Source organism: Haemorhous mexicanus, chromosome 7 (assembly GCF_027477595.1).
Source record: "Haemorhous mexicanus isolate bHaeMex1 chromosome 7, bHaeMex1.pri, whole genome shotgun sequence".
Classification (NCBI taxonomy): Eukaryota; Metazoa; Chordata; class Aves; order Passeriformes; family Fringillidae; genus Haemorhous; species Haemorhous mexicanus.
Window position 1 is genome coordinate 22010559 of NC_082347.1, and position 26498 is coordinate 22037056.

General features: G+C 43.4%; 1 protein-coding gene across 14 annotated transcripts in view; it reads left to right on the forward strand.

The window, feature by feature from the left end:
- Positions 1-26498, forward strand: part of CAMK2G (calcium/calmodulin dependent protein kinase II gamma) — a 120100-nt gene that overhangs the window by 31845 nt on the left and 61757 nt on the right. For all 14 annotated transcript variants that reach the window (XM_059851356.1, XM_059851345.1, XM_059851344.1 and 11 more), the window contains exon 3: positions 22288-22347. In XM_059851356.1, the coding sequence (XP_059707339.1) occupies positions 22288-22347 (60 nt within the window). The remainder of the gene's footprint in view (positions 1-22287; positions 22348-26498) is intronic.

The following is a 26498-nucleotide window of genomic DNA, read 5'->3' on the forward strand; positions in this document are numbered from 1 at the left end:
TTCAGCGGTGGGATTGTTGGGTTGTGGTTTGAAGAGGCCTTGGTTTTTGCTGGATTTTTTTAGGTTTTTTCCTCCCTCCTCACAAAACTCCAGAGAAAACCGTGTCCTTGGAAAGGTGACTCAACTCTGCCCTGTGGATGTGTCAGCCCTACAGCTCCCGAGGGCAGATGCCTCAAGCACTGCAGTAAATATGGGAGAACTGTGGGGATGGCAAGGCTGAAACCAAGATCACCTGATTCTTGAAATCAATATAAGAGATACCTGCTGCTTCCCTGCATGCTCTGGGTGATCTGTCAGATCTGGTGACAGGTTCTGTGAATTTCATTTTTCTGGTGCTTGGCTCTTGACACAAAGTTCACCAGCAGTATTGACTGTGATCATTGCAGTCATGGCCATGCAGAACTTACTCTCTTGTCCCTGCCAGAGACCTTTCCCTGCCACCTGGTCCTGTGTCTGTTATATGCTTCCTCCAGTTTGCCAAGCAATTTTCAGAATCTTTCCTCCTGTTCACTTGGAATCTCCCCAGCTGTAGATCTGTCAAGATGCCGTTCTAAATCAAGGCTGTTTCCCCACTCAAGATATCACGGTGGATTCCTGGATTTATTAAAGGCTGCTGTTAGCATCTTGGGCTCTGTGAAGCAGAAAGTGGACAATGAAGGTCGTTTATCATTGTTGGATGGGATGCAACTTTCCTTTGTCCCTAAGTGTGGTCAAGTAATCACTGTGAAAATCCTTGCTGACCTGTTATTCAAGACTTGTGGAGCCTCTTTTTCTGGATTAGACAGAGACTCACCCAGAAGAAGGAAACAGCTTGCATGCAAACTGATGGTTCAGCCACCTTCTGTTACTCCTTTGCAGTAGCCTTAACTCCATTTGAAGGGCTGCTTCTGCTGGGCACTAGAGTGAAATCCTGTCCCTCTTGGTGCAGTTCCCTCCCCCACTTACTCTTCCCCAGGCAGATATCCACAGATGCTCTATGCTGGCCATGCCATGGACTGCTTCTCTGAGCATTCAGTTTTTCAGTGTTCCTGCTGCTCCTCAGCTTTACCCAGCTCTGGATGCACTGCCTGTGTTGTCCTTCTTTGTTGTGCTTTACAACCAGTTCTGTGCTCCAAACCTCAGTTGTACTGATGCAGGGAGTTCCTGTCTCTGTTCCTGTGAACAGAGCTCAGTGGCAGGAGATGAGAATTATCATCCAGCTTCTGAATGAGGGTACAGCCAGAAGGGAATTAGCCTCTGACGTATGGTTGAAGGGACAGTGAACGCACAACATCACTGATGGCATGTGGGCATAGGTTAAGAAGGTCAGGATAGCAAAGCAACATCTACGTAATCCCTTTGCTATTTTGTGTGAAGATGAATGAGTGGCTGGGCAGGGGAAGGAGGCAGCAAAATAACTGTTAGCAGGGCAGACTAGAATGTGGTTACAAGTTTGATTTTTGTGTGTTTTTGTTTTTTTTCTTTTTTAGCAGGAATGAACAGGTTTTTGGTATAGTATCAGTAAAACATGCCCTGAGCTGGCAGCCCTCATCTCAGGAATTTGAGAACTTCCTAGAATTGCTCATGTGAACTGGAGGCAGATTCCCCACACCTCAGAAACTCTCGAAGAGTTGATAACAGCTCAACATTTGAAGGGACAGCATACTTACTCTGTGACTACTCTTGCATTCCTCAGCCTGCCTGACCCTCCAGCCCTCTGGAATGTGAACCTCTCTGCAGGTGCTGGTGGAAGCACAGCAGCACATTTCCTTGCTGCTCCCTTGTCTTGGTTTGGATAAGACAGGTGCCTGCTAAAGAAGGCAGGAGCTTCCCCTGAAATGGAGAATGCAAACCCTCCCCACCCCTCCAAATTGCTATGAATTTTAAATTAAGGGGCTCTCAGGCAAAAAAAATACGGGAGCAGGAAATAACAGTTCTTTAATAGGGAAGGGGGGAAAAACCATAAAATGATAAAATAAAAACAATGCAGTACACTAAAATGACAGAGTCAGAACTCAACCTGACACCCTGTTGGTCAGGGTGCTGGCAGCAGTCCAGTTGGAAAAGTGGCTGCAGTCCTCCTGAGGTGTCAGGTGTGGTTCTGTTGGAGCAGGCGGTCCTGTAGAAAAAAGGGTGATTCTTCCTCCGCAGATCCGTGGAAGAAGAAGCAGCTGCTGTTCCTCTGGTGAATCCAGTGGAGAAGCTGTGCTGGTGTGTCAGAATCTCCTGATTATATCTGGATAGCAATGCTTGGCTCCTCCCTCTGGGCGGAGCATCTCACAATGGGATGTTACAGTTCTTATCAGCCATGCAGTGACATTCAATAGCCTCTTATCACGGGATGCCCCCTGCTGAGGGAGGAGTGATTGTGATCTCGCAGGGAGAGAGATAAGGGGAAATTGCCCACTTAACACCTAGACAACTGCCATACAGATGGTAATAGAATACATCCTGCCTTGCAATCCAGAACATCCCTTCATGCTGAGGGGCATGTCCTTCTTGTTGCAGCCTTCCTTGTTGGCTGTAGCCAACATAGAACAAGAAGGTGTGCAGGAAGAGATGATTCCTGTCTGACTGCTGGGGAATAAGGTGTGCTCAGAAAGCTGGATCAGGCACAGAAGCCATGCAGAAGTACAGTGTAGTTCAGACACCTCAAACTGCCCTGGTTAGGGGAGAGTCTCTGTGTATTTTGAGCTTTCTGCAGCATGCTGCAACTTTAGGGAGGAAAAGAGGAGTGGCTGTCTTTTCAAAACATCTGAATTGCTTGCCTTGCACTCTTCCTTTGTGGATGAGCTTTCATGGGAACAGTGACAGCTACTAGAGAAGCTGCAGCCTCAGGATTTTCCTGCGTCTTCCTCCCACCAGAGCTGGCAGTGCTGTTTTGATGTGTGTTTAACAGACCAAGCCTTGACACAGTGTGGGCCAATGCCACTTGGAAGGATCCATTTTCCAGCTGCATCTTCCTAGTTGATGTCTGTGAGAGAGCAGAAGGCAGTGCCTAGATGAAGGGATATGTAGACCTTGTGCCATTATGAGCACTTTCTGGAAGGAAATGTGCAGAAGCTGCACTTTGGGGCATGGAGGCCTTGTCTCCCATGGAAGCTGGGAAGATTGAGCCCTCCTCAGCTTCCTCTGGAAAAAAAAAAAAAGGATAACTAATGCACTCTTTGTAAATACAACTTATCCTATCAGTCCTATCAGTGACTAATGAAGGCTTTTTTCCTCCCTTCCCCTCCTATCTCACTAATATAAGTGCAGTTCTCAGAGCTCTCTTTCCTCTTGTTTTATTTTATTCTTATCAGTGGTGTAGCAGGTGATGCAGGTCTTTTACAAAAGGCATCTTATTGCTCCTTTTACTCATGTGATACTTAATTCTAGATGGTAATTTCTGTGTTCATTTTTTTATGAGGGTCATGATGCACTCCTGAAGTGATTTTTTTGTCCCATATGCTGATCTTTGTTTCTCATGTTGTAACCTGTGTCATGTCTACAATGCAGGAGAATAAACCCTTTCTTTAATTTTTTTGGTTGGATGTGTGACAGCATGCAGTTAGTCCCGTACATTGTGCTCAGACACTTGCTCCTGATTGCACACCTAATCCTTGTGAAGGGGCAGCCTATTTTTTTCCTGGCATTCTACTAATAGACAGCTGCCAGCCTGCCGGTTAGGAAGCCTGTGGGCTTGCTAAAAGCTCTTGGAGAGAGCTCACTATGCTAGTGCCATGCTGTCTGGCCCCAGATACCCACAGTATGCTAACAAGCTACCCTAAAGAACCAGAAACAATATTCACCAAGATGTCTGGGGAGATACAACTCCTGTGGAAAGTGCATTATTAAAAAGAAGGACTTGTAATTCAATAGAAAGCTTCTTTTTAGGTGGAAATAACCTTGCTCTGAATTTTCTCCGTGGTCTCAAAGGTTATTCATCATTGGAGACAGATCTGTAAGGGACTTGGAACGATAATATTCTTGAGTGCTGTCTTGGATTTGGCAAGCAGATTCCATAGAAGCCTATCTGACCTTGTCACATTGACCTTTTCTGAAAAGAAATGTAGAAAACTGCTTGTGAGTTGGGTCAGGTTGTTTTGCACCTCAGATATATTTCTATTTTCAAGGCAGCAAGGACAGGAAGATACCTTAATGCTGTCAAATACTGTCCTTCCAGCTCTGCCTTGTGAACCTTCTGGAGAGAACAAAGAGCAGTGCTTGGTGAGACCATGTGTCGTCTTTTGAGGAGGCCATCAGGAGCATCTTCTTCCTTCCCAATCTGTGCAAACCAGCCTGTGTAACATTCCTCTGGCAGTTCTATGTTGCTAGAGTAGTAGTTTAACTGTCACTGCAATGTTAGAAAGAAAAATTTTTCAGATTTTTTTTTTTTTGGTCCTTTGTCAGGCAGGATCATGCCTTGTTTTCCTCTCTATTTCGCTCTGCACCTCCCTTCTTGCCCTTCCCTCCACCAAATCATGACTTGTTTTCTTTGATTGCTCTCTCTGCCTGTCCTGGTATGACACCAAGTCTTCACTGCAGCCTTTCCCCACCCTCTCTTTATATCCAGCTTATAACTGACCTTATTTGCTCCTCCTGTGGCAGGCTAGCTGCTTGTTCTTGCAGCTACACTTGTACTTGCAGGTCTCTGGGGTGCTTGTAGAAGTGTATCATAGAATCACCAAATATCCTGAGCTGCAAGGGACCCACAAAGATCATTGAAGTCCAGCTCCTGGCACTGAACAGGACCATCCCCAAGGGTCTCACCAGGTGCCTGATAGCATTGTCCAAACACTCCTTGAACTCTGTCAGGCTGGTGTTGTGACCACTTCTCTGGGGAACCTGCTCCAGAGTCCAACCACCTGCTAGGTGCAGAACCTTTTCCTATCCAACATAAACCTCCCCTCAGCTTCAGGTCATTTGCTCAGGTCCTGTCATTGGTCATCAGAGAGGAAAGATCAGTACCTGCCCCTTCGCTTCCCCTCACGAGGAAGTTGTGAGTTGCAATGGGGTCTCTTGTCAGTCTCCTCCAGGCTGAACAGGCCAAGTGACCTCAGCCATTCCTCATAAGCTTTCCCCTCAAGTCCCTTTGCCATCTTCCTAGCACTTCTTTGGATGCTCTTTATATGTTTCTTAACATATAAAGAGCACTCGAGGTGAGGAGGCCCCAGCCCAGAGCAGAGTGGGACAATCCCCTCCCTTGCCCAGCTGCCCATGCTGTCCCTGATGCCCCCCAGGACATGCTTGGCTCTCCTGTCTGCCAGGGCACTGCTGGCTCATGTTCAATTTGCCATTGCCCGGGAGCCTCAGATCTCTTTCTCTAGGGCTGTTCTCCTGCATCTTATTACCCAGTCTGTACACAGAAATGGAGATAGCCAAGTCTTATGCTCCTGCCTGACTTTCAGAGGTCACCAGCAGTGGCCCTCAGCTCTCTTTTGGGTACCTTCTAAATTAAGATTTATATGAAGTTACTGACTTTAGTATAAAGAGCCAAAGTATGCATTTTCTTCTATAAGCCTTTTGAGTTTGTTGTTTATATTTCAAAAAGAAAAATAGTTTTATTTATAAGCACAAATCTATTGGTTTAAATGTGTGAAGTAAGGAAAGAGTCCACAATTAGGGTGAGATGGAAGGAATATAAGAGGGAAAACTTGGACTTCAAAAGCAAGAAATCTGCTGGAATCAATCACACATTTATTCAAACTCTGGTCATGAAATGGAAACAAGTTTGCCATACAAAAGGTAGCATAATTGCAGGTAGCAGCAAGCTGCTTCTCCTAAAAATGTTTCTTTCTCCAAAGAACACAGGCTCTATCCCACACAGATTGAATAATCCTAGTGACTTCCTCTTCCCACAGACCTTTTATCTCTGAGTTCTTGGTCTCCTTAACAGCTCAGTGAGCAGTCTCTTGCCCTAGGCTTCAGAGTTAGGCTAAAGAAATGCCACTCTTAAATATGACAAAGTGTGATTAATTGCACAAGCAGAACCTGAGCCAGTTGATAGGAATCTGCTTTGGGAAGTTAAGCAGAGATTACTTTAGAGTGGTATTGGATAGACCAAGCTGGGCGATACAAGGAAATAAAGAAGTCTTCCCAGGTCTCCAAGTCCACTGGTTGATTTGTCCATTGCTGTACTTTCCTCTGCCTCTCCATAGTTTATTGAGTCCCTGGACCATTTTCTTCTAAAGCAAGGATTTGCTGTTTGAGGATACCTGTGGTAGAGCTGGGTGGAAGACAGAACTTTTTAAGGCAGGACATCTTGGCATTTCCAGGAGATTTTAGAAGCTGAATGAATACATCATTATCTTGGGCTAGCCTGTTTCTTGGCACATCGGCATTGCTAGCCAGGTGTTTTCTTGGAACAGGCAGCAGCATTGGCTGCTTCAGAAGAACCAGTGTGCTGGGGCACCCAGATGGAGACTGGACAGAGTGCTTGTGACTAGAGTAAGTCAGTTTGCTTTGCCTGTCTTGGGGTACAGTAGGCAGTACTTCGTGTCTTGACCACTCATTTCATTCATTCTCTTACTATTTCTCACTGTGCAATGTGTTGGTCTGAAGGCTGTAGAAATTATCATCTCTTTCCTCTTCACTTTTAGTAATGCAGTAAAGGAGCTCAGATATGCTTGTTTTGGCTGTTTCATTAGAGAAACCTGGCATCAAAGCTTTCAAGCAATTCCACCTGCCTAGGGAGCAGATATAAAGAGTGCACAAGTAGTTGAATCCATTGACCTTTTGTCAGTATTTAGTTATATCAGTGACCCTTTATAGATTTATTGCATGTATGTGTGCTTGGTAGGATTTGTTGTTACTGTGCCCTGGGTTAAGGCACGTGCCCTTTACAGCACCTTACTTGCTGCCTTGTGCTGCTCTCTCTTCTTCATATATTCCTTGCTTTTAACCACATGTGGCAGCACTATAGTCCTCCCATTGTGTGTCAGAAGTTGCAGGCAGGAAGTTTTACAGGTGCATCTAAAATGATAGGACTTTTTTTTTTTTTTTTTTTTGGTGGTAGGGAGTAGGAAAATCACTGTAACATATATCTTCAGGCCAGAGGAAAAAAATGGATTAGATGAAGGGTAAGCTGATCTTTTATATCTTTGGATTCTATGAAATACTTATGATAATGTTTTGGAGGAGACACCAGTCTTGGTCAGTTTTAACTGTGAGTACAGCTGTGTTTTTCCCAGGGTTCCATTTGTCTTGTCATTTCACAACCAACATTCATGAGGGAAGTTTTCAGAACTGTGTGACATAGAAAGTAGAATTTAGAAAATTGCAAAATGTAGCATCGTTAGCCTGAAACTTGGAGTTTGTGGCCTGACCTTTTATTCTTGGTATGAGTATCAGCTAGCCAGCTTCTGTTTCTGAAATCCTTAGCATCCAGCGTGTACACCAGTGTTGTAGATGCAGCTAATTGAGACTGCTCCTTCGAGGTTCTTTTTATCTTCTTGCTGTGTTCCTTCTGGTATGTCTTGGGAAACCAGGTAAAAAAATCTGTCACATTCTCAGGGGGTGAGGACAGTTAAAACTTAATAGCTGTCCCACAGGGATTGCATTGGGCACAGGACTTCTTCATACTTAAAACAATGACATGACTGCAGGATTTGCAGCTGTGGTGCCTCAATATTACAGCATTTAAGGCTTTGTCTTACAGAGATCAAACTAGCTGGAGTGTCTGTTTTAGACCAATTCCCTGACCTTGGTGCATCTGTAGTGGAGATGTTACATGTGGTATAGACTTGATATGATTTGCACTTAATTCTGATGCATTTTGTGCTTTGGGTAATTCTGCCTTCATCCTAAACTTCTGCACCAAGGTAAGGCAGTTATTATGTGATCCATCACTTGTTGCTCAGACAGTACAAGTGAGCATCCTGTACTGTAAACAAACTTAATGCCAGTGCAGGGACTCAGAGCAACATCCTACACTGTGTCTTTATTACTATTTTTATTATCTATTTGCTTTCACACTTTTTTCAGCATTTTCCTTGTCTGAATGGGCAAACTTTATTATGCATGCTCATCTGCCTGAGATCTCAGCCCTTGAGGGACAATTCCTGAAAGCAGGAGGAAGGGCAAGAAGAGACATAAAAGTCAATCATAGCCAAAAGGGAACACCTGAGCCCATGATTGTGACTACCTCTCTTGCTTGCCCTCTTGCACAAAGATGGTGTTGTTCAGTGCAGGCTTTGTGCCCACCAGGAGATGAGCAGCAGGGATGCTGTGGGCTTGAGTCAGTTTGCTGCACCCATCATCGACTGGCAGCAGTATTTATCTAGGCCAGCAGGGATGCAGGGAGTGAGTGACTCACTCGAGGATTCATGCGCGCTTTCCCCCTCTCCTCCCCCACCCGGCGCAGCTGTGGCTTGGTCATCAGCCATTTGGGAACTAGCAGCTTTATTTGGTTGCTGTTTGCAGTGGGCAGTTTCTGTTAGGGTTGTTAATTTTATCAACTGCTTTCAAAGCTAACTGACTTCAGAGAAGACTAAATTGCCTTTGCTGCTCTCTTCTCCTTCCCTGCTTGTAGGGCTGTCACCCAAACAGCTGATCTGGCACTGAACTTGGCTGAGGAGGTGAGAACAAGCAAATGGGCTGGAGGCAGAAACTTCCTGAGCTGATCCGCCAACAGCATGGTCACTGTTTTGGATGGTGGCTGTTGTGGTTAGGCTGAGTGCACTCTCCGGGCACCTCCTTGGCTATGAGGACTGGAGGGTCTTATGGCTTTGCTCCAGCTGAACAGAGAAGCGTGTTTCAGAGTGTGGTGGAAGAGTAAATATGGGTACAGTGTGAAGAACAGGAAATTCTTTAAATAATTGTAAAATGAAAACCAAATTAATTTATGATTATAACAGTTGCTAAACTAATCAGAAGTTGCCAAACTTAATTTCTGTTGAACTGTGAGTGACATGGTCAGGCTGCTGAGGGTTTTGGCCCATGAAGGAGAGCAGCCTGCCCTGGGCAGCCTTGTGCAGCCCTTTGCTCCTGTTCACCAAGGCCAACAAATCACATCTGAGTTGGGCCTTCTCATCTCACATGATCCCATTTTCCTTATGCTGCCCCTTTTGGTGGATTCTCTGTCCTTCCCATGCTTCATACACGTGGCTTTGTCTTCCCTCTGGACACTTCTTTAGTTGTCTTTGTCTCCTGTCTCTCTTCCTGTCTACAAGTGCTGTTAATGTTTTTCTTTTAGAAGAACATTTTATGTTTGCGTTTCCCAGGGCCTGGAGCACACGCTTTCTAGGCCTTCCTGCCCGCTGGCTGCTGTCACCCCAGATCCTGGCTGTGTTAGATATAAGCAGCTTGGGAGCAGCTTGCTGTCCCTAAGTCCTGAACACTGCTGCTTGCTCTGCTACTGCTCCCCTCCTCTGCTGGGTCACAGAACCCAGGAACCTCTTTTTCTGCAGAGACCAGTCCTACAGCACAGGTGACTAGTTACTTAGTTATTTTAGGTAATGGGCCATACTGCTTTTTTCCATGTTCCCCAGCTGTCTGTGAGCTTGTGAGCTATGTATTTCTGTGCTGAGGCTGCAGCAGTATCTTCACAGTATATACCTGTAGTTGTCCTCTGCCTGCTGTGCTGCAGGACTGGGCTATTTGGATACACTTCTTGACAGAAGAACTGAAGAAGAGGAGAGAGGCTTAGGAAGGGGCAGGGATCATGATCTTTGCTAGCATTCCCCTTGAAGTGAAGATGGCAGCTTTAGTGATAGGATGAGCAAGATCCCAAATCTTATTTTGCTAGACCAGCTGTCCAGGTAGAGATGGTAAAAAAAGTGAGCATAAGGACACTTTTTTTTACTGTGCTGTCTGCTGTGAATGGTCCCTGTTCAGAAGCTTGTTTTTCCAGGGAGTGCTGCAGTCTATAGCCTACCTTTGTGCTCCACAGAGCTCATACTGGACTGTGAAGACTCAGGCACAGGCCATAGACAACAGCATGATCTGCTGTCCTTATTGGATTTGAAACTCAAACTCTTTGTGGAAATAACATTTGTAGGGCAGAAGTGTTCCTTTTAGGTCAAAGCTGAGGCTGCCTGGTGGGTAATGTGGGAGAAGATTTTTCTGCCACTCTTCTCATTTATGTGTTCTGTAGACAAAGGAGGGTTTAGTCTCCAGACATGTTGGCTTGACATCTTAACCGCCACCTCATTAAAACTGAATCTCAACAGAGAAAGTTCCTTTGTAGCTATCAGTGTTAGTGCTTTAATAACTGTTTCACTGCATTCTCTTTCTCCATGTGACACGCCACCCTTTCTCCTCTCATTTTTTGCCTCAGTTAGGCAGCAATTTACAGAACTGTCTGCTCTGAGATAACATGAGGGCTACAGTTTCAATCCCTCACGTTCAGTCTTTCTTTGTGGAGGGGTAGACTTCATCAGTGAGAATGTTCTGGGTGTGTTGTCTGTTAATCAGCAAATCTGACCATCTCTTGAGATTCAGTAAGTGTCTGTTGACTTGATATGGTGCTGTGCAATTCAATGCCAAAATGTACCACATAATTTAGATCGAAATCACAGCAAAAGACTTGGTGTGGGGAAGCTGTAGATGACCTTAAAATTGGTATTACAGTAATGTAGCAGTATTAAATGCCTCCAGGCAAACAAGATCTAAACTGATCTAGCCAGGAGCATTAAACATTGATCAAAACAAGAAATTAACTTAGCCAGAAAATAAATCAAAACTGTAGCATAACAGCTGCTTTTTTTGGAAAAAGGTGCAAGTCAGGTGCCTCATTCCCTGATAATCTGAAAGCAAGCATGGTAATGGAACAGGGTGACCACTTTAAAGCTGTTGTGCACACCAGATTGTCCAAATCTGGAGCTTTCATGTGAAGGAAGCTATTTTCAGGCTGTGCTCTTGTCAAATGCAATGCAGTCTTTGTTGGGTGGCAGTTCCCAAAGAGACTAAATGTGGGTTTTTTTAAAAGAAAAATATTTTTTTTCCAATTCTGAACACCAGACCTAGTAACAAAATTCCTTAGGTCCTAGCATGCCAGTCAGATTTCATGCTTCCCAGAGTGAGGCATGATGAGGTATCACAGCAATACTAATGCTGCCCCTATCAATTTTTGCTTTGAGTGTTCAAAATCCATTAGATCTGAACTGCATTGTTTCTATCTTCATTTTTCTTTCTGCAGAGGGATGAAAAACAGCATAGTAAAAGGCTCAGATTCCAAAGATCTGAGTTTCTTCACAGACTTGTCACTGACATGTTCTCTGGTTTCAGTACCTCTACTTTTCTTCTCCAGCTCTTTAAAGGTAGAGAAAGAAATCTCATGCTTCAAGGGTTTTCTGGCCTTGGAGTAAGTATTTGTTAGACACCTAGAGAGATTCTCCAAAAAAAGATACTATGGAAGTAGTTGTTATTTTATGAGCATATTTTGTTTGTTTTTCTAACTTCTTTTCCCCCACCATTTAATTATTTGTCTTTTAGAAATTTGCCAGAATTTCTTTTTTCCCAAATCTCTGCTTGTGCTGTGTAGGTTTAGGGGCAATTCAAGAGAGGTGTCTAAAGGGCACCTAAGGAAATACATTATTTTACAACTCTGTGTGAGCTAAGAGATGCTGCCAAGCATATTATCCTGTCCGTCTCATTGCAGAAAGCATATGGAACCCATCTAAAATTTAGACTGTGTATTTTTTAAAAAAATCACTTATCCCCTCCCCATGTCTCTCTGAGAGCATGTTGGGATGCTCTTTATTTAAGCATACATCCTAGAGCCAGCCTCTTTGTTCTAAAACAGTCCCCCTCAACTTTCTAACCAAAATATTGTGGTATATTTGTGCAAGTTAGCATTGGTGCTGCAGCCTCCTGCCTCAGCGTCTCCTAACCCACAACTTCTCCCTTTCTCTGTGGGGGAGCCATAACCTTTGTGGGAGAGATGAGCTCCTTGAATGTTCGCCTTCAGTGGATCTGCTGGGATGCAAAGCTGGTGTCCCACCTCATTTTGGACTTGATAGTTGGCCATGGGCATGTGAGCTGCCAGATTCTCCTGTTGTGCATTTGCTCTGCACCTCTGCTGAGAGAGTGTCATGGGGAAGGGGCTGTGGTAAAGGAGGGGTGTGGGTGGAGGATCTGCTCTTGGTCTTAGTGAAGTTCTGGTAAGCTGGTCACATGAAACAAAAAATGCATCAGCTCCCTTCCCCCATACAGCAGAGTGTTTCTTGGCTCTGCACCCAAACTAGCAGCTGATCACGTGATTTACTTGTAAAATGCAGTTTAAAAAAAAATGGTGCCCTTGCAGATGGGAAACTAGGGATGGGAGAGCTGGGCTGGGGCTGCCCTCTGTGCAGCTGGGGCTGCCGTCAAAAGGAACGGGGTTGTCTCCCTGCGAGTTGCTGAAACTGGGGGGATGTGGGGCTGCACAGGAAAGTGCAAGCTGCGGGAGGCAAAATGGAGGAGAATGTGCTGAACCACAGCCTTACTGGGGGAAGGAGGTGGGCGTGCTGCATGTGGGGCAGGCACAAGGAAGGGGAGGGCTCTGTACGTGGTGTGGGGGGCTGTGCTTTGAGAGTTGGGCTGCACAAGTGCTCTGAACTGAAGGTCTTCTTGCAAGAAACAGTCTGAAGTGATTGTGACAGAGAGTTGTAGTCAATTTTGCTCTGGTTTGGTGCAAGAAAGGGAAGTTTGTTTGACCATTCACAGTTGGGGAGCTCAGTGTCTTCTGTTTTGAAAACTTCATTCATTTTGCTAGTTGTGTTTGTACCCCACAGTTCTTCTTTTCTCTGGGATATAGGCTTTTGAAAGCTTTTAAAATTACACTTAAATGCCCAAGAAGAGCTAAAATAAGCTGTTATGCTCATCTCACACTTAGTGGGGACCTTCAAGCAAATGCCCCAGTGTGCCAGGCTGACCAGTAGCGCAATCACACCATTCTTAGGGGCTGTGCAATTGCACCACATTTCTTCCTGTGTCAAGGCTGTGATGGGTGCACTAATGCCTCCTGGCCACAGCAGATAATATTCGTATCCTTTGCTGTGCTTCTATCAGCCTGAAAGAATTTGTGGTTGGTGATCTTCATTGCTTCAGATTAGGAGGAAGGTGGCTGCATTTTTCTTCTTGTCAGCTGGAGGATGTATTCTTTCAGACGGGAGCTACAATCTGCTGCTGTGGGAATGGTTGCCAGTACCTCCCCACTGCAGCACTGATTTTCCTTGTGTTCCTTCCCACACTGAGCAAGGAAGAAGTTTGTAAAGCAAGAAATTGCATTCTTTGCCGTAGCCAATGGAACAGGTGGAGTTGGTGAATGATGGGTAATTTTAATGGTCAGTTCGTAGAATTCTTAATTATTGCAGCAGTCTGTAGGTACCAATTTCGTGTCTGTAGGTGTTAATCTAGCACACAGCTTTGCAGGCAACCTCTGAGCTGAAACATTTCCTTCCTACCCATTCACCACCAACCCTGGAAGGGTACTTCCTTCTATGCCTTGCCTCCATTGTGTTGACATGAAATAAACTTGATGGTTAGCAGGAAAAAAGAGGAGGAACGAAATTCAAGTCAGAGGCTCTTGGAAATTCTTCATTGGTTTTTAGCAGCTAAAGTCAATATTTGATGGGAAAGGCAGATAATAATAAAGCAGAGTTGGCACAGGCCTTGTATGTCCCACTGGCAGCATGGGAAAGATGACTGGGGAGGTGGAGAGATGTTTATCTTGCCAGCAAGAGAGACTGATGTGCCCTGAGAAGTGTGGACCACAAACAGGGCTTGTGCATGAGATGGCGTGCATGTCACATCAGATTTTATTGAAGACTCTAACTGGGGTCTCAGTGGTGCTTTGGCTTCTGTCAGTTGTTCTGTAGGCAGGTATCCTCCACTCTCCTAATGCAGTCATGCTGCTGGCTCATTTGTCAGTGGCTGCATTGACACCAGGGCTTCCAGCTGAATCCACTGGGCTCTGCTTGGCTCATTGCACTTTGCTGAGTAAAGCTTTTAAAACAGCCTGAAGAGCAGGGCTGCAGAAGCCTGTGGCTAATGGGGAGGGGGCAATGTGTGTTGTGGAAGGATGTCTCATGAGGGGGGTTTACAAAATAATTCCCTGAGTGCCGTAGGAGAGTCAGAAGAAGTTCCCTTGCCCAGATTCTGAGTTTATCTCAAGTTTGAAGCCTAGGACTATGTGGATGGCTGGGGTGCTTGCTCCCTCCCCTTCCTGAATGCCCATGCAGTTGTATTTCATGTTGCTTTGTAGTGCTGGCTTTGGTCAAACGGTGGGATCTTCTGGAGGTGAGAACCTGCAGAACCTGGTTATCATTCTGTCTGGGGTAGTGAAACACACAATATGGCTTTATCTGTGCCTTTGTAGGCAAAGAATAGCATGCTAGGCTTGAGCACACTTAATCTGCTCACATCATTAACTGTGACAGAGATCACTCTCACCTGTAGCAGTGAGCCTGTGCTGATTCACTAATTTGACCTCCTTTGATTCTTGAAGTTCCTGGAAAGTTGCCGGTGGCTGTGAGAGCCCAAGCTCCCCACTTCCTCTTCATGTGCACAGCAGTGTGCTGCCAGTTTGCTTTGTAGGGTGTACAGTAGGTAATACTCAGGGTATGTGTTCCTGTTGAAAACAAGTGGATAGGAGTTCTCTTTCTCTTACCAGGTCCACCTGCTGGATAATTCAAAGCAAAGTTTTCGACAAGTTGTTAACTGATAAACTGAGAAATATACATGTGAATAGAAAAGGCAGCTGTGAGTGACACCAAGTGTAGAAAGTGCAATGTCAAAGGTGCACACTATGACTTTTTTAAAAAGATTCCTCTCCTCTAGGTATTTTTAATAGCTTTTTTGCTTTGGCCACTGTTGTATACATATTAATGTCTGCCTTCAGTCAGATTATCTTTGCAAGGTAAGTACAAGGTAATGAAATGCAGGAAAAGAGAGCCCACTCTTCTATCTCAAATAAGCCCACTGCTCATTTGAGATAGAAATAGAATTACTTAAACCATCTTGATTTCTACTCTGTGGTGTTCAAAGTCTAATTTCTGTGTTACTTGAACAGAAAAGTAGAGACTGTGCTAAGTTTATGTAGGTAGTTTCTTTTAATTTGTTTGTTTTGGTGTCTCAGTACAGTAATACCAAGGGGTTCACAGATACTGGTGTGTGTAAACAGAGCTTGTGACCAACGGTGTGGATTTAGGGTTGTCTTTAAGATCCATGTGTACATGTACTGGTAGGGGTCATATTACACTTTTACGCATGGAGTTGTTTCTGGGAAGTAGTGAGAGCATGGGAAAAGGCTGTTGCAAGGTGTTGGTGTTAGTGTTTTTACTGGGGAAAAGGCTTTCAGAAAATATGTTTGCCAGCATTTCTTGAAAGTAATCTTATATTTGTTTATTGTGTTGTGTTGGCACTTGAACCTCCTCCTTCTCTCTGTAGCTGATGGCAAGAGATGAGGATTTTGCCACTGTCTTGTTTCTCTAGCTTTCACTGGCTGAGAAAGTGGAGCTTGGCTCTTTCATCTTCACATGCTGGCTCCAGACATGTGTTCCCCTCGGTGACTTTGTGACTCTTGCACAGTTGCTACCGCAGAGGTGCTGGAGGTGCTGTTTGGGTGTGGGAGCCCCTCCGCACTTGCACTTGGGACATGGTGGCACTGGGATCATTCTGAACTGAGAGGCTGGAAAACAGACTGGCTTTCAGAAATGTCACCTGCAATGGCAGTAGTATGCTGCTACAGAATTAATAATTTTAGCTGGTCTTCGAAATGACAGTGTAGATACACTGAAATGAAAAGGAGACAGGAAGGGGTCATTATATGCTTATTTTCTTTGCATTTTTTCTTGGGCATCTACTCTTAGCTCTTGTCAGAAAGGATATACTGACTCAATGTGAGCCTCTGGGTCATTCCTAAGGCTTAGGATGATTTTTTATGTTTGTTTCTACTAACTCTGCAGATGGGGAAGTGGTGTCAGTCTAAGAACTGCTACTATCCCTGTTTAAGTTGGTGGTTTGGTATGGCATACTGTCCTCTGCTACCTGTTGCAAATGCTGGGACATGTCAGTTGTTCTGTAGTACAGTCTTGCTGGAAAAAATGAGAGAATATGGGGAGAAGTCTGTGTCTTGAAGTGCAGGATGAGGGAGCTAACTCTCTTTCGCTGGGAATGTCTCAGAGAGGAAGTTTAAATTTAAACAAGCATGAAGGAACCTGAAGGTTCAGACTAGTCTCACACTACAAAATGTATTTGATGTAAATTTGATTTCTGTCTTGAAGCAACTCAAATGATGTCTTAGCAGCTGGCACCAATTGACTATCTCCCGGAATTGGCATGATGACAGCAATCAAACTGAATTTATTGCTTTGAGTTTGATTCTTCTTCCGGACTCTTCCCATTCTCAGAAATGTAACCTAGAATGTGTTCCCACAGGAATGATAGTTGTAAGCCTCCTTTAACAGCAAGGACAGAGCATGGTCCTAATGCAGGATGAAGACAGATGGACTGCAGTATTGAGCACCCAGATTGTATATTCCAGTTGAGAATAGTAAAATTATGCATTTGTAACTGGAGGAGGACTGGTTTTTTTCTTCATGACATAGATTCTTATCACAGAGCTGACTCACATCCAAGTCTTTGTTTTCTTGATGCTTCTTTTTACTGCTTTAGGAAGTTTCCACTAAAGTGGCTAACATTTAGGCTGCTAAAAGTTATCCCCTGCTCCTTTATCTTTTTCCTTTCTTCAGGCAGGTGTACTATATAAAAAGTGAGCTTTAGCCACAAGACCTCAGTATATATATTTTTTATATATTTTATATATATATAAATAATTATATTATATATATTTATATATATATATAATATAAAAACAATTATATATTTAAATAAATAAATAAATATATATATATATATATATATAAAACCAGCACACTGTGGTTTGGTAAAGTAAGCCAGTAAATGCTGCAGCAGATGTAGTCCTTTGCACAGGGAACCATTTTGAAACACTGCTGTGTTTCTAATGCTTGTTGAAGAAAGTATATTGGAATTAAGTTTTTACATCTTATTTTATGGTCGGTGTGAAATTAATCACTTTTACTGATAAATCTTGTTTTATGTCAATAGTTGTTTTGTCCAGTATTTAAATTACTTCTTAATGCTGACTTCTACTTCCTCTTGCCAGAAGAGAGAATGACCTGAAACAGGTGTTCTTTTGCTCACATTTGTTTCCTAAAGCAATAAATAAATGTCAGTGGTCCTTGGGCAGGTGGAGGGGGATGGGATTCAAAAAAGGCAATTCTCTTTCAACCTCCCTGGCCAGTGATTATTTGTGGAGCTTATGGCAAAGCTGTGGCTGGAGCGTGTTCACATGGCAGCAGCCCATAGCTGAAGCAGAAGCCCTCTGTGCATCTCGTGGAAACAGGAGTCACTCAGGGCATCACAGCTCTGTCTGAAGTCAGGAGGATTTCTTACTGTGTTGCCAGTGCAGGGTGGCAGTGTTGGCACCTGACACCTAACCAGCTCCTCCTGCTCTCTGGCTCAGGTTTGGCCCTCACCCCACCTACTTGGGACTGATCTCCTTTTTGGGTTTATGGTAGGTGTTGTTCTCCAGGCTCTGCCTCTCACAAGCATACCTCAGCTCCACGCAGACAGGTCTCCCTGTGCTTCCCTGGCAGCCCCTTCTCCTCACACGGCTTCTTAACAGGCTGATTAGGCACAGTGAACTTTTTCTTCAACTTTTTGTTGTTGTTGTTATGTAAATGTTCTCACTTGGCAGTTCTAGACTACTGGGATTTGTAGATATCCTCTACCCTGTCTGTGTCTGAAATTGTTCTCCGGGTCTTGGGTACCCTTGGAGGAGAAAGACCTGGTGAGGATGAACCTCCTGCAAAGCAATCATGTATGTAGAGGCTAGAGTAGAAAACTGGGAACTATTTCCCTGAAGAAAAATGGAGCCTAGAAAATGGGTCTCATGTTATTCAGCCATCTCTGCCACCACATCCTTGGGATATCAGACAGAACTGGTCAGACAATAAAATTATTTTCTTAGCAAAGAGTAAGAAATGTGCATCAGTATAAAACCAGTCATATTCCACACTCTTGCTGGAGATTGCCAGGTGGGATTTCTTTAGCATCCAGTTATCCTGCGTATCTGCTGAAGTTTGATGCATTGTAAAAATGCATCAGGACAAACTATGATGGTTTTGGTCTGCTGTCTTCTGTACTCAGGCAGGGTTGTTTTTTAACCTTCTCAGTTAGAGTTTCCTACAGCAGTGACTTTACTGATTGTTCACAGCCATTTCTGTCCATCCATTGTGCAAGAAGGGTCCTGTCTCAGTGAGTGGACTGCACGTTTGTGTAAAATGCAGCAGTTTCATTTTTATAGGTCCTTAACTCTTACAAATGATGCTAACACAGCCATTCTTGTTTTCTATTTAAGTAAATCAAAATCAAAAGCCATCCCAAAGAAATCCCAATTCTTTTAAAAGGCATTTTCTCATCAGGTATGGTCTAAAGAAACCCAGAAACCCAGCAGTAATGTCTAAAATGACAGTGCTGTGTTTGCAGAGCAATGATGTTAAAAGTACTTGAGTTAAATGTAGGTTTACATGCGGAACAGAGATACAAAAATCATACTATATAACGAACTGATAAAGATAAATAGATATTCACATTTTAGTTTGTGTATCAAACACAAGTAAGTTTTGTCTTTTTTTAAAGCACCATCTTCTTAAGCATTTACATTTTAAGTTTTGCTACAAAAGAGATACATAGACTGCACTTTCCTGTCTGTGTAGATACTCATTGCTTCAGACTGCAGATAGAATAATTTTCCAAATAGCAAGATTTTTTTTTTTTGGCTGGAAAACAGTAAATGAATATTAGATGAGTGTTTGTAATATCCTGTACTTAAGTTTTAAGCATCATCTATTGTTCAGGGCTAGACAGCTCTGTAACGTAGCAGGAAAAGAGCTTAATGAAATCCAATATTTGGAAGCAGGAGGTAGATGAATTCAGACTTGGAACAGCAGTGCTGAATTTTAACAGGAAGGATAGCTAACATTTGCAGTAATTTCTGTGGGTGTATGACTTTATTTATCACTTGTATTCTTGAATGTGAACCCTTATGTTTTCTAAAGGATATACTTTGTTTTAGGCAGATTATGGAAATTACTGGTTGAATGTCACAGTTTTGTGAAAGGTGGGAAATAGGCCCAACATCCCAGGCCTAGAATCCTGTAAGGTAGGTCAGATGTGTTGCTGTGCTCCTGTTAGCTATGATGTGTAGTTCCACTGTGCATTAGGAATAAACACCTACACTCCACAAATGACCTGCAGAAAAAACTTTTATCTTTAGGGCAGAGGGAGGAGAAATTATTTCTTTGCAAGCTCTTTGTGAGGAAGGGATCTTTTGTTATTTTAATACAGTTAAGAGTACTTTGCATTTTAAAAGTTCGGGCAGATCCTGTATGAGAAGTGTTAAAGCCAACCCATTCACTCCTCTGCTGGACTCAAAAAATTTTGGGTATTTTGTCGCCTACTGAGACTAAACCTTTGTTAGACTAGAGTAAGGTAGAAAATCGAGGTTCTGTGTTTATTCCTTATGCATTTGGGTACCAGGTTGTTGCCCATAAGTACTGAATTGATTCTGGTGCTGATTTGATAAGAATCAAATATTTATACCATGCCAAAGGCCACCAGGTGAAGACCTTTGGGGATGGGGTGGGGGAATGTTTACCAAGTCACTGGTTGGGCCATGTGCTGGTGCTGCCTGGAGCAGGAATGGGAGCTGTGATCCTCTAGGGCTCGCGGCAGGAAACCCGCCCAGCCTGACCTTTCGCTGCTCGCAGTTGTGGCGGCTGACTGCTGCGGGCTGCTGCTCCCAGGGCTGGAGTGTGCTTTTTCTCTGTGAGTTGTGCTTGAGTTGGCCTGTTTTGTTGCCCTGGAGACAGAAGAGTGTGGTATGCTTTCCCCCCGACCAGAAATAGTTTCCTGTACCTTGTGACCGGAGTGCTGTACTCCTCCTCTGGTCTCCGGCCAGGCTGTGTGGTGCTGGAGGTTTGGAGTGTGGGGTGGTGACCTCTTGTCACAAGTTCTGGTGTGGCTGCTGCCCATGAACACTAGCTGCCCTGCCAGCTCCCCTCCCTCTGCACGATGGTGTAGGATTTCAGGGGAGCAATTGCTCTTGATTTACATCTCCCATGGCATTTTGATGGTTATGTCATTTTGTTTGAGCCTTGCTCCTGTCAGCTGTCTGTCCTGACTGTCAGGACTTGGGAGCTGAATAGCACGTGGTGAGCTCTTGCCTCTTCTTCCCCCTTTGCTCAGCTGTTTTTGCTGCCTGCTTCTCTGTGTCCTTGTACTTGGGAACAGATTCTCAGCAAGTATAGCTATGCACGAGGGCAATGTGATCTGGGCAGATGAAGGATCCCCTTCTGTAGGAGTTCCAAGTAGAGCTGAGAGGGAAAGTGGGGAATTTGCAAGGCCAAAGCACACAAGCAGGCTGTGGATAGTTTACTTTAAACTGTTGTCCTGCTATGAGACTTGATCCTGAGTGCAGAGTGTGCAGCACTGTGTGTTACTTTGCTACTGTGTTTTACAAAACTTCATTTGTGAGAGATGCTGCTAAAAGGGAAGCAAGGACACCCCCACCCCTCCCATCTAATGCAGGTGAGAAAGTGCTTGCACTGCACCAAGGCCTCAGGAGCATGGAAGCTCTCCAGGCTTTCTTGCTGCCTTGTATTTTATTAGAGAGTGGTTCTGGCACAGAACTCTGAAATATATGCAACAACAACAATAATTTCCAGGACTGAGAAAGAAGGAGAGATGAAAGGAGTAATTTACCTTCCCCATGCCTGAACAATAGCAGATGAGGATGTAAGCACATCTCAGCCCTATAATGTATTATTTGGGACATTTTCTATAGTTCAGCAGTGGAAAAGAAGACAGGAATTGTGCAATGCCCTGAGCTTCTATTCCCAGCCTGGGAGAGAAAAGTGTTTGGCGCTGAGATTTGGCTCAGTCTGTCTTCTGCTCATGGGGAAGAGAACAATTGCCCAAAGCCACCTTTACAGAGAGAAGGGAAGATGATGCAGAGACCAAGAAGCTGAACTGGCAATTTTCAGGCAGAGTAGTGCAGCGCAGCTTTGTTGAAGTGGGTCTCCAGTGGGGTTCCTATAAATCAAAGGGTGCTGCATTCCTGCCAGTGATCTGCTGAGTAGTCCAACCAGCTAAGGGTCCTGCTTACTCCTGTGAAGGTCTGTGTGTCACAGGGATACAGAGTCACACCTGTGCTGAAGATCCACTAGAGAGGAAATGTCAAGAGTGGGCAGGGACTGCTACTTCCCTTTGCTGTGTTCTTTAGATGGCAGGAATGGGAAGTCCAAGGACTGGACATTCTTACTTGTCTTGTTCTAGGCATCTGCATCCACAAACATCTAGATTTTAGCAGCTGCCAGGGCTGCCTAAAAGACTTTGTCTCCTTCAGTTCCTTTCAGTCAACCTGTGCTTGTCCAGTGTGAGCATTTCACAGGAGAAGATGGGGTTGTTGTAGTCTAAATTCAGGAGTCAACCACTGCTGTAGTGAAAAGTCTCAGTGGCTAAAAGCCCCCTGCTTCTTGGCTAAGGAAGGCAGAATTGTTCTTAAGTCCTTCTCCTTTCCTTGAACTCACACATGGGAAGAGAAACCATTTTTTACTCTCCTTGATATTTTTCTTTAATCCAGATGAATGTCGTGCTTGAACTGATGTTGCCTTTGGGCTGGAATAAGCATACTTAGCATTTGAGCAGAACTTCTTGCCTGGAGATTTCTAAGTGCGTGATCAGCATTTCACCAGCGAGTCTGTCCATGGGTACTGAAGTATGGTTACCTTTACAGTTCACTGAAGCTGGCAGAGTTCTCTACTTCATGTGATGACTGTGCACTAGCAGAAGCTCTGTATTTCTCCCTCCTACTCTGCCCTTCTTTCACAGTGTGTCTTTGGAGTGGAAGCAGTTCTTTTTCCCATTTCATGTGTGTTATTTCTTCTGAGACTTTTCCTCCAACTCTCCAGCCTTGGAGAAACGATACCTCCCAGAAGGGGTCTCACTGGGACTGGCTTTGCATATTTGGAAAGCTGATGGAGGAGCAGTACCTTTCAGTGCCTTTCTGCAGCTACTCATTTTAAATCAAAGGGTGCAATAGCAGTTTAGTGCTGGCTCTGTAGTGTGAGCAGCAGTCCTTGTGCAGCCTCAGCTGTATCGCCCTCTCCTGAAATGCCTGTGAAGTTTTGGGAGACAGACATGTTCCAGCAGTTCTCAGCCTTTGGGATGTCTGCTGGTCACTGTGTTCCTCTGTTGAATATGAGGAAGAGTTAATTCTGAGTTGTGGTACCTAACACTTCGTTTCTTATTCTCTTTCAGATCACCAGAAACTGGAACGTGAAGCTCGAATTTGCCGACTTCTAAAGCATCCAAATATTGGTAAATTTATTTGGGCTCAGAGGGGTAGGAGTGAGACAAGAGTAGCAATATGTCTCAGCTAGCATGCTGTTAGAGAACAGATGTATTCTGAATGTTTACAACAGCTTGTCAAAGTTGAAATCACCTCAATAGTTTATCTCTCTGACAAATTCTGCATCCAACCCTGTCCCATGCCTTAGCATCCTGCCCCAGACGATCACCAAAGATTTCCATGTTCCTGCCTGCTCCCCCCTGCAGAGCTGTCCCTGCTCTTTGGGTGAGGCATGACTCTTGTCTGCTCATCTGACATTCTGCAATGGAAGTGAGGTGGTGTGTTAGTTTTCTCCACATCCATCTTCTGTTTGTTCTCCTTGGCCCTTACTGACATGTCAGTTTAAATGCTGTATTCAGAAACAAGCCTGACCTTAAAGGGGGGGTGGGCTAATACTTCAGCTCCTCTCATTGCAGTGGCCACTTACTCTGCAAACAAGGGACCAAGGCTGGATTGCCTGTGTTGAAGGAGGGGGAAACAAAAGAGTACTGGAGTAAAGGGAATAGTTTGTCTAAAAATAAAGAGAGAGGCAAAAAAAGGCACACCATGAAAAAACCTACCTTATTTACTGAAATGTAGAGAGAGGGCATGGATTTTTATCTAGTTCCAAAGCACCATGGAAGCTTGGACCATTAATAATCCTCTTTTTAGCTTTTTTAAATAAATAAAGCCTCTGGGATCCTAGCTACAATCTGATTTGAGCTAATTTATTTAAGAAAACATTAAGAAATACCCAACTGCCACTTTTAACCAAACCACAGTTAAATATCCATTCCTGGGAAGACTATGATTTATTACTTTGTATTACTTTTGCATAAATCAGTCAGTGGAGATCATACTTTAAGGGCATCTCTCTGGTCTTCTGACTTTCAGCTTTGTAATCATTTGCTTCTGCTCTGAAGGGCTGGGAGAGGAAAGGTTCCTTAGAGCATACCCCATGGACTGGCATTTGTACTCTATTCCATGTGTGATCAACAAGCAGTTTCCACAAGCTCAGGACCGGAATTAATGCCAAGTTCCTTAGCAGCAGCTTTTAATCAGAAAGCATCAGATGCATTTCTTGCATCTGAGTGTAGCTGTGATATAGGTATGGCTTGAGAGGACCAGGGGCCACCTTCTGCAGTAATTTGCACTGATGAATATATAAGCCAGTACATTTATTGCTGGGCAGTATTCAGACTGACTAAAACTCTGGTTATTGCACTTCATTTTCCCTGTAAACCTTGCAATACTTAGTTTAGTAGGTGATGTTACTTTATATTTTGATCTTAACTTCAATTCCATAATCTCTCCTTTTTATAATTTCTTACCTCTTTTCTTTCCAAACCTCTCACAGAGTAAATCTTATGCACAAAAGGAAAACCACTCTTATAAGTAAACAGCCTGAATAGAGAAATTTATCACGTTCCTGGTTCAATTCTGCCATTGTAATGAGTGGCAGTGCTTGTCTTCTGTTGTGGTTCGGAAAAGACAGTCTGGGGGAATGTCAGTGGTCTCTTGCATTTTCTACAGAGAATTTCTCATCTTCCTAGAAAGAACAGTTTTTCTTTTAAGAAAAGGAACTAGTCATTGTCAACTCAATGAGTTCTTACAAATAAGAATAAGGGAATTATTTTTTATGCCTACAACACAGAATCAAAGCACATTGAATAAGACCTCAAGAAGTCATATGGTTCATTCAGCAATCCTGTGAAAATCTTTTATACCTGGCTGGTTCCAGGCATGTTTGTACTTAAAAACCTTTAATCCTTTCACAGCCCCTGGTGGCAGTCTTTCAAATGTTTCATTTTTCTGTCAGTTAAACATTAAAAACATAATTTGCCTTTCTCTTAGCTTGTTGTTTCTAGTTCTATCTGGAGTATCTGGGGAAAGTAGTTTTTCTTTCTTGTAACAATCTTTTACATATTTGAAGACTGCTATCATGTCTCTTTTTAGTCTTTTTCTTCAGACTAAACAAACCCAGTTCTTTCAATCTTTTATCATATGTCATATTTTCTAGACCTCCAGTCCTGTTTTTTTCCTTTTCCCCCTCCTCCTTCTCTGGACTCTCTCCAGTTGCTTCATATCTTTCTAGAAATGTGATGCCCAGAATTGGATGTGACTGAGGTCATGTCAGTGCTGTCCAGAGGGGAAAGAATTGCTTCACCTGTCCCAACCAAAGATGTTTGTTTTGTACATCAACCTTTGAAGCTTTTTATTTAAATATATTGTTGATGCACAATTTTTTTTGACACATTATTGCTCCAGACTAGTTTCTGCACAACTTCTGGGAAGCAAATAATTATTTTTTTTCTTGTATAAATGAGGACCCCTATTGAACTGACTGTATATTACCTTTATCTTTATTTAAAAAAACCCCCAAAAAAACAGAAAAAAGAAGAAATCCAGTCTTGGGGTTCGCCTCTCTACATTTGTTGAAACCATTTTGATTTATCTTCTGATAGTGTAAAAGGGTTTCAGCTCCCACAGGAACGTGGTCTTTGATAACAATGCCATATATTGAATCCTGTAGCTAGTTAATAACCCTGTTGAATACTGTTGGACTCCAGTCAAACTCTTGAAGATGTCATTTGATACATTGTTCCAATTTGACAATGATCAATTTTGAGTACTTTTTCAATGAGTTGTATACACTGTTGTCAGCTAGTTCTGAATACACATTTTTTCTTAATTGCTTGTGGAGAGAGCATGTAAGATGCTGTCAGCAGCCTTGCTGAAGTCCAGATGCTACATGCATTGCTGCTTCCATGTTCCTTGGACTTGTTATTTTGTCATAGAAGGGAAACATGTTGTTCTGATATAGTGGGATTTTCCCCTCAAAATGTGTATTAGCAGTTAGTAATCACCAAGTTACTGGCATTTCATGTTGTAAACTCTTCTAAGTGAGTGCTTGGTGTGTTGCCTCAGTGTGAGCTATGTAAGTAAGACTCACATAAAGAATTCTGCAGCTTTTCCACTTGCTTTCAATTTCAACTGTCGTTGTTACTGTTTTTGTTGCAAACTGTGTTGCAGCAAATCAACTGGGACCTGAGCCTGTAACGAGTCTGGGGCAGAAGACTGGAAGTTAGAGCTCTGTGAGGCAGGTTGCTTTTCCCTCTTGTCTGTACACAGGAGATAAAGCAAGCCTGTTGCTGAATTTGTGGTCTTATGCATTTGCTGCAGGACAGTTGATTCTGACCTGCAATGCACTGACCATAACACTGCTACTCTGATAAAATAAAGATTTCTCTAGATACAAAGTAGAAGTGATATTTCCATTTGCTGTTGCTTTTTTTTTTTAATGACTACTTTCTGAGTTATCCTAACATGCCTTCATCAAATATCAGCTCTAATTACAGGCTTTGGCTCTGTAGCTGGGTGTTTGGCTTGTCTTTAGATGCACTTTATGGCCAAGGTAATCACAGTGGAGTAATCATTCTAGAAGCTTGGTGTTGCAATAAGGATTTTTTTTTTTTTTGTCTGGACAAAAGAAAGTTGACTTGAGGCAATTTTCTTATGATTTCCAACTTATGGCATGTATGATATGGAATGTGTCATTATAGCTGGTCAGACTTCACTCTAGAGTAAGGACTTCTTTCCCCAAATTTCAGTTTATTTCAGTTTGTTCTTTCTCCTTCTGACAAATCCAGAGAACTTTGCATTCTGGCCCAGAGACACATTTGCCAGCCATGGTCATCAAATACAGCACAATTGGACAGAGATCAGTGAGTGGTCCGTTCTTTTCAAAAAAGGCACCCATTACTGAGGATATGGGTGAAAAGGCAGAAGACAGCATCATTAAAACCCCACTGTCCATAAAGAGATGAAGTGCCTTTGGAAGTTGGCAGGAGTTATGGCTCTGTGGGAAGTTCCAGTTCTAGAACAACTTAGTGTTCAGTGATTTACTTAGATATAGATCTTGTGACATTAGACATGGATGTATTTGTGAACATGTAGAAGAGAATGGTACAGCTGCTTGCCCCTTAATCCTTGTTTTGCTGGAAAGAGGCAGATTTCTCTAAGAACACTCACAGCCCTGACCCTTCATTTGCAGATGCTTTGCTGGTTGTGCCACTGAAAACCGTGCAATTGCTTAGATCAGAGCTAAACTTACAATGTCTTGAATATCAGCTCCTGCTTA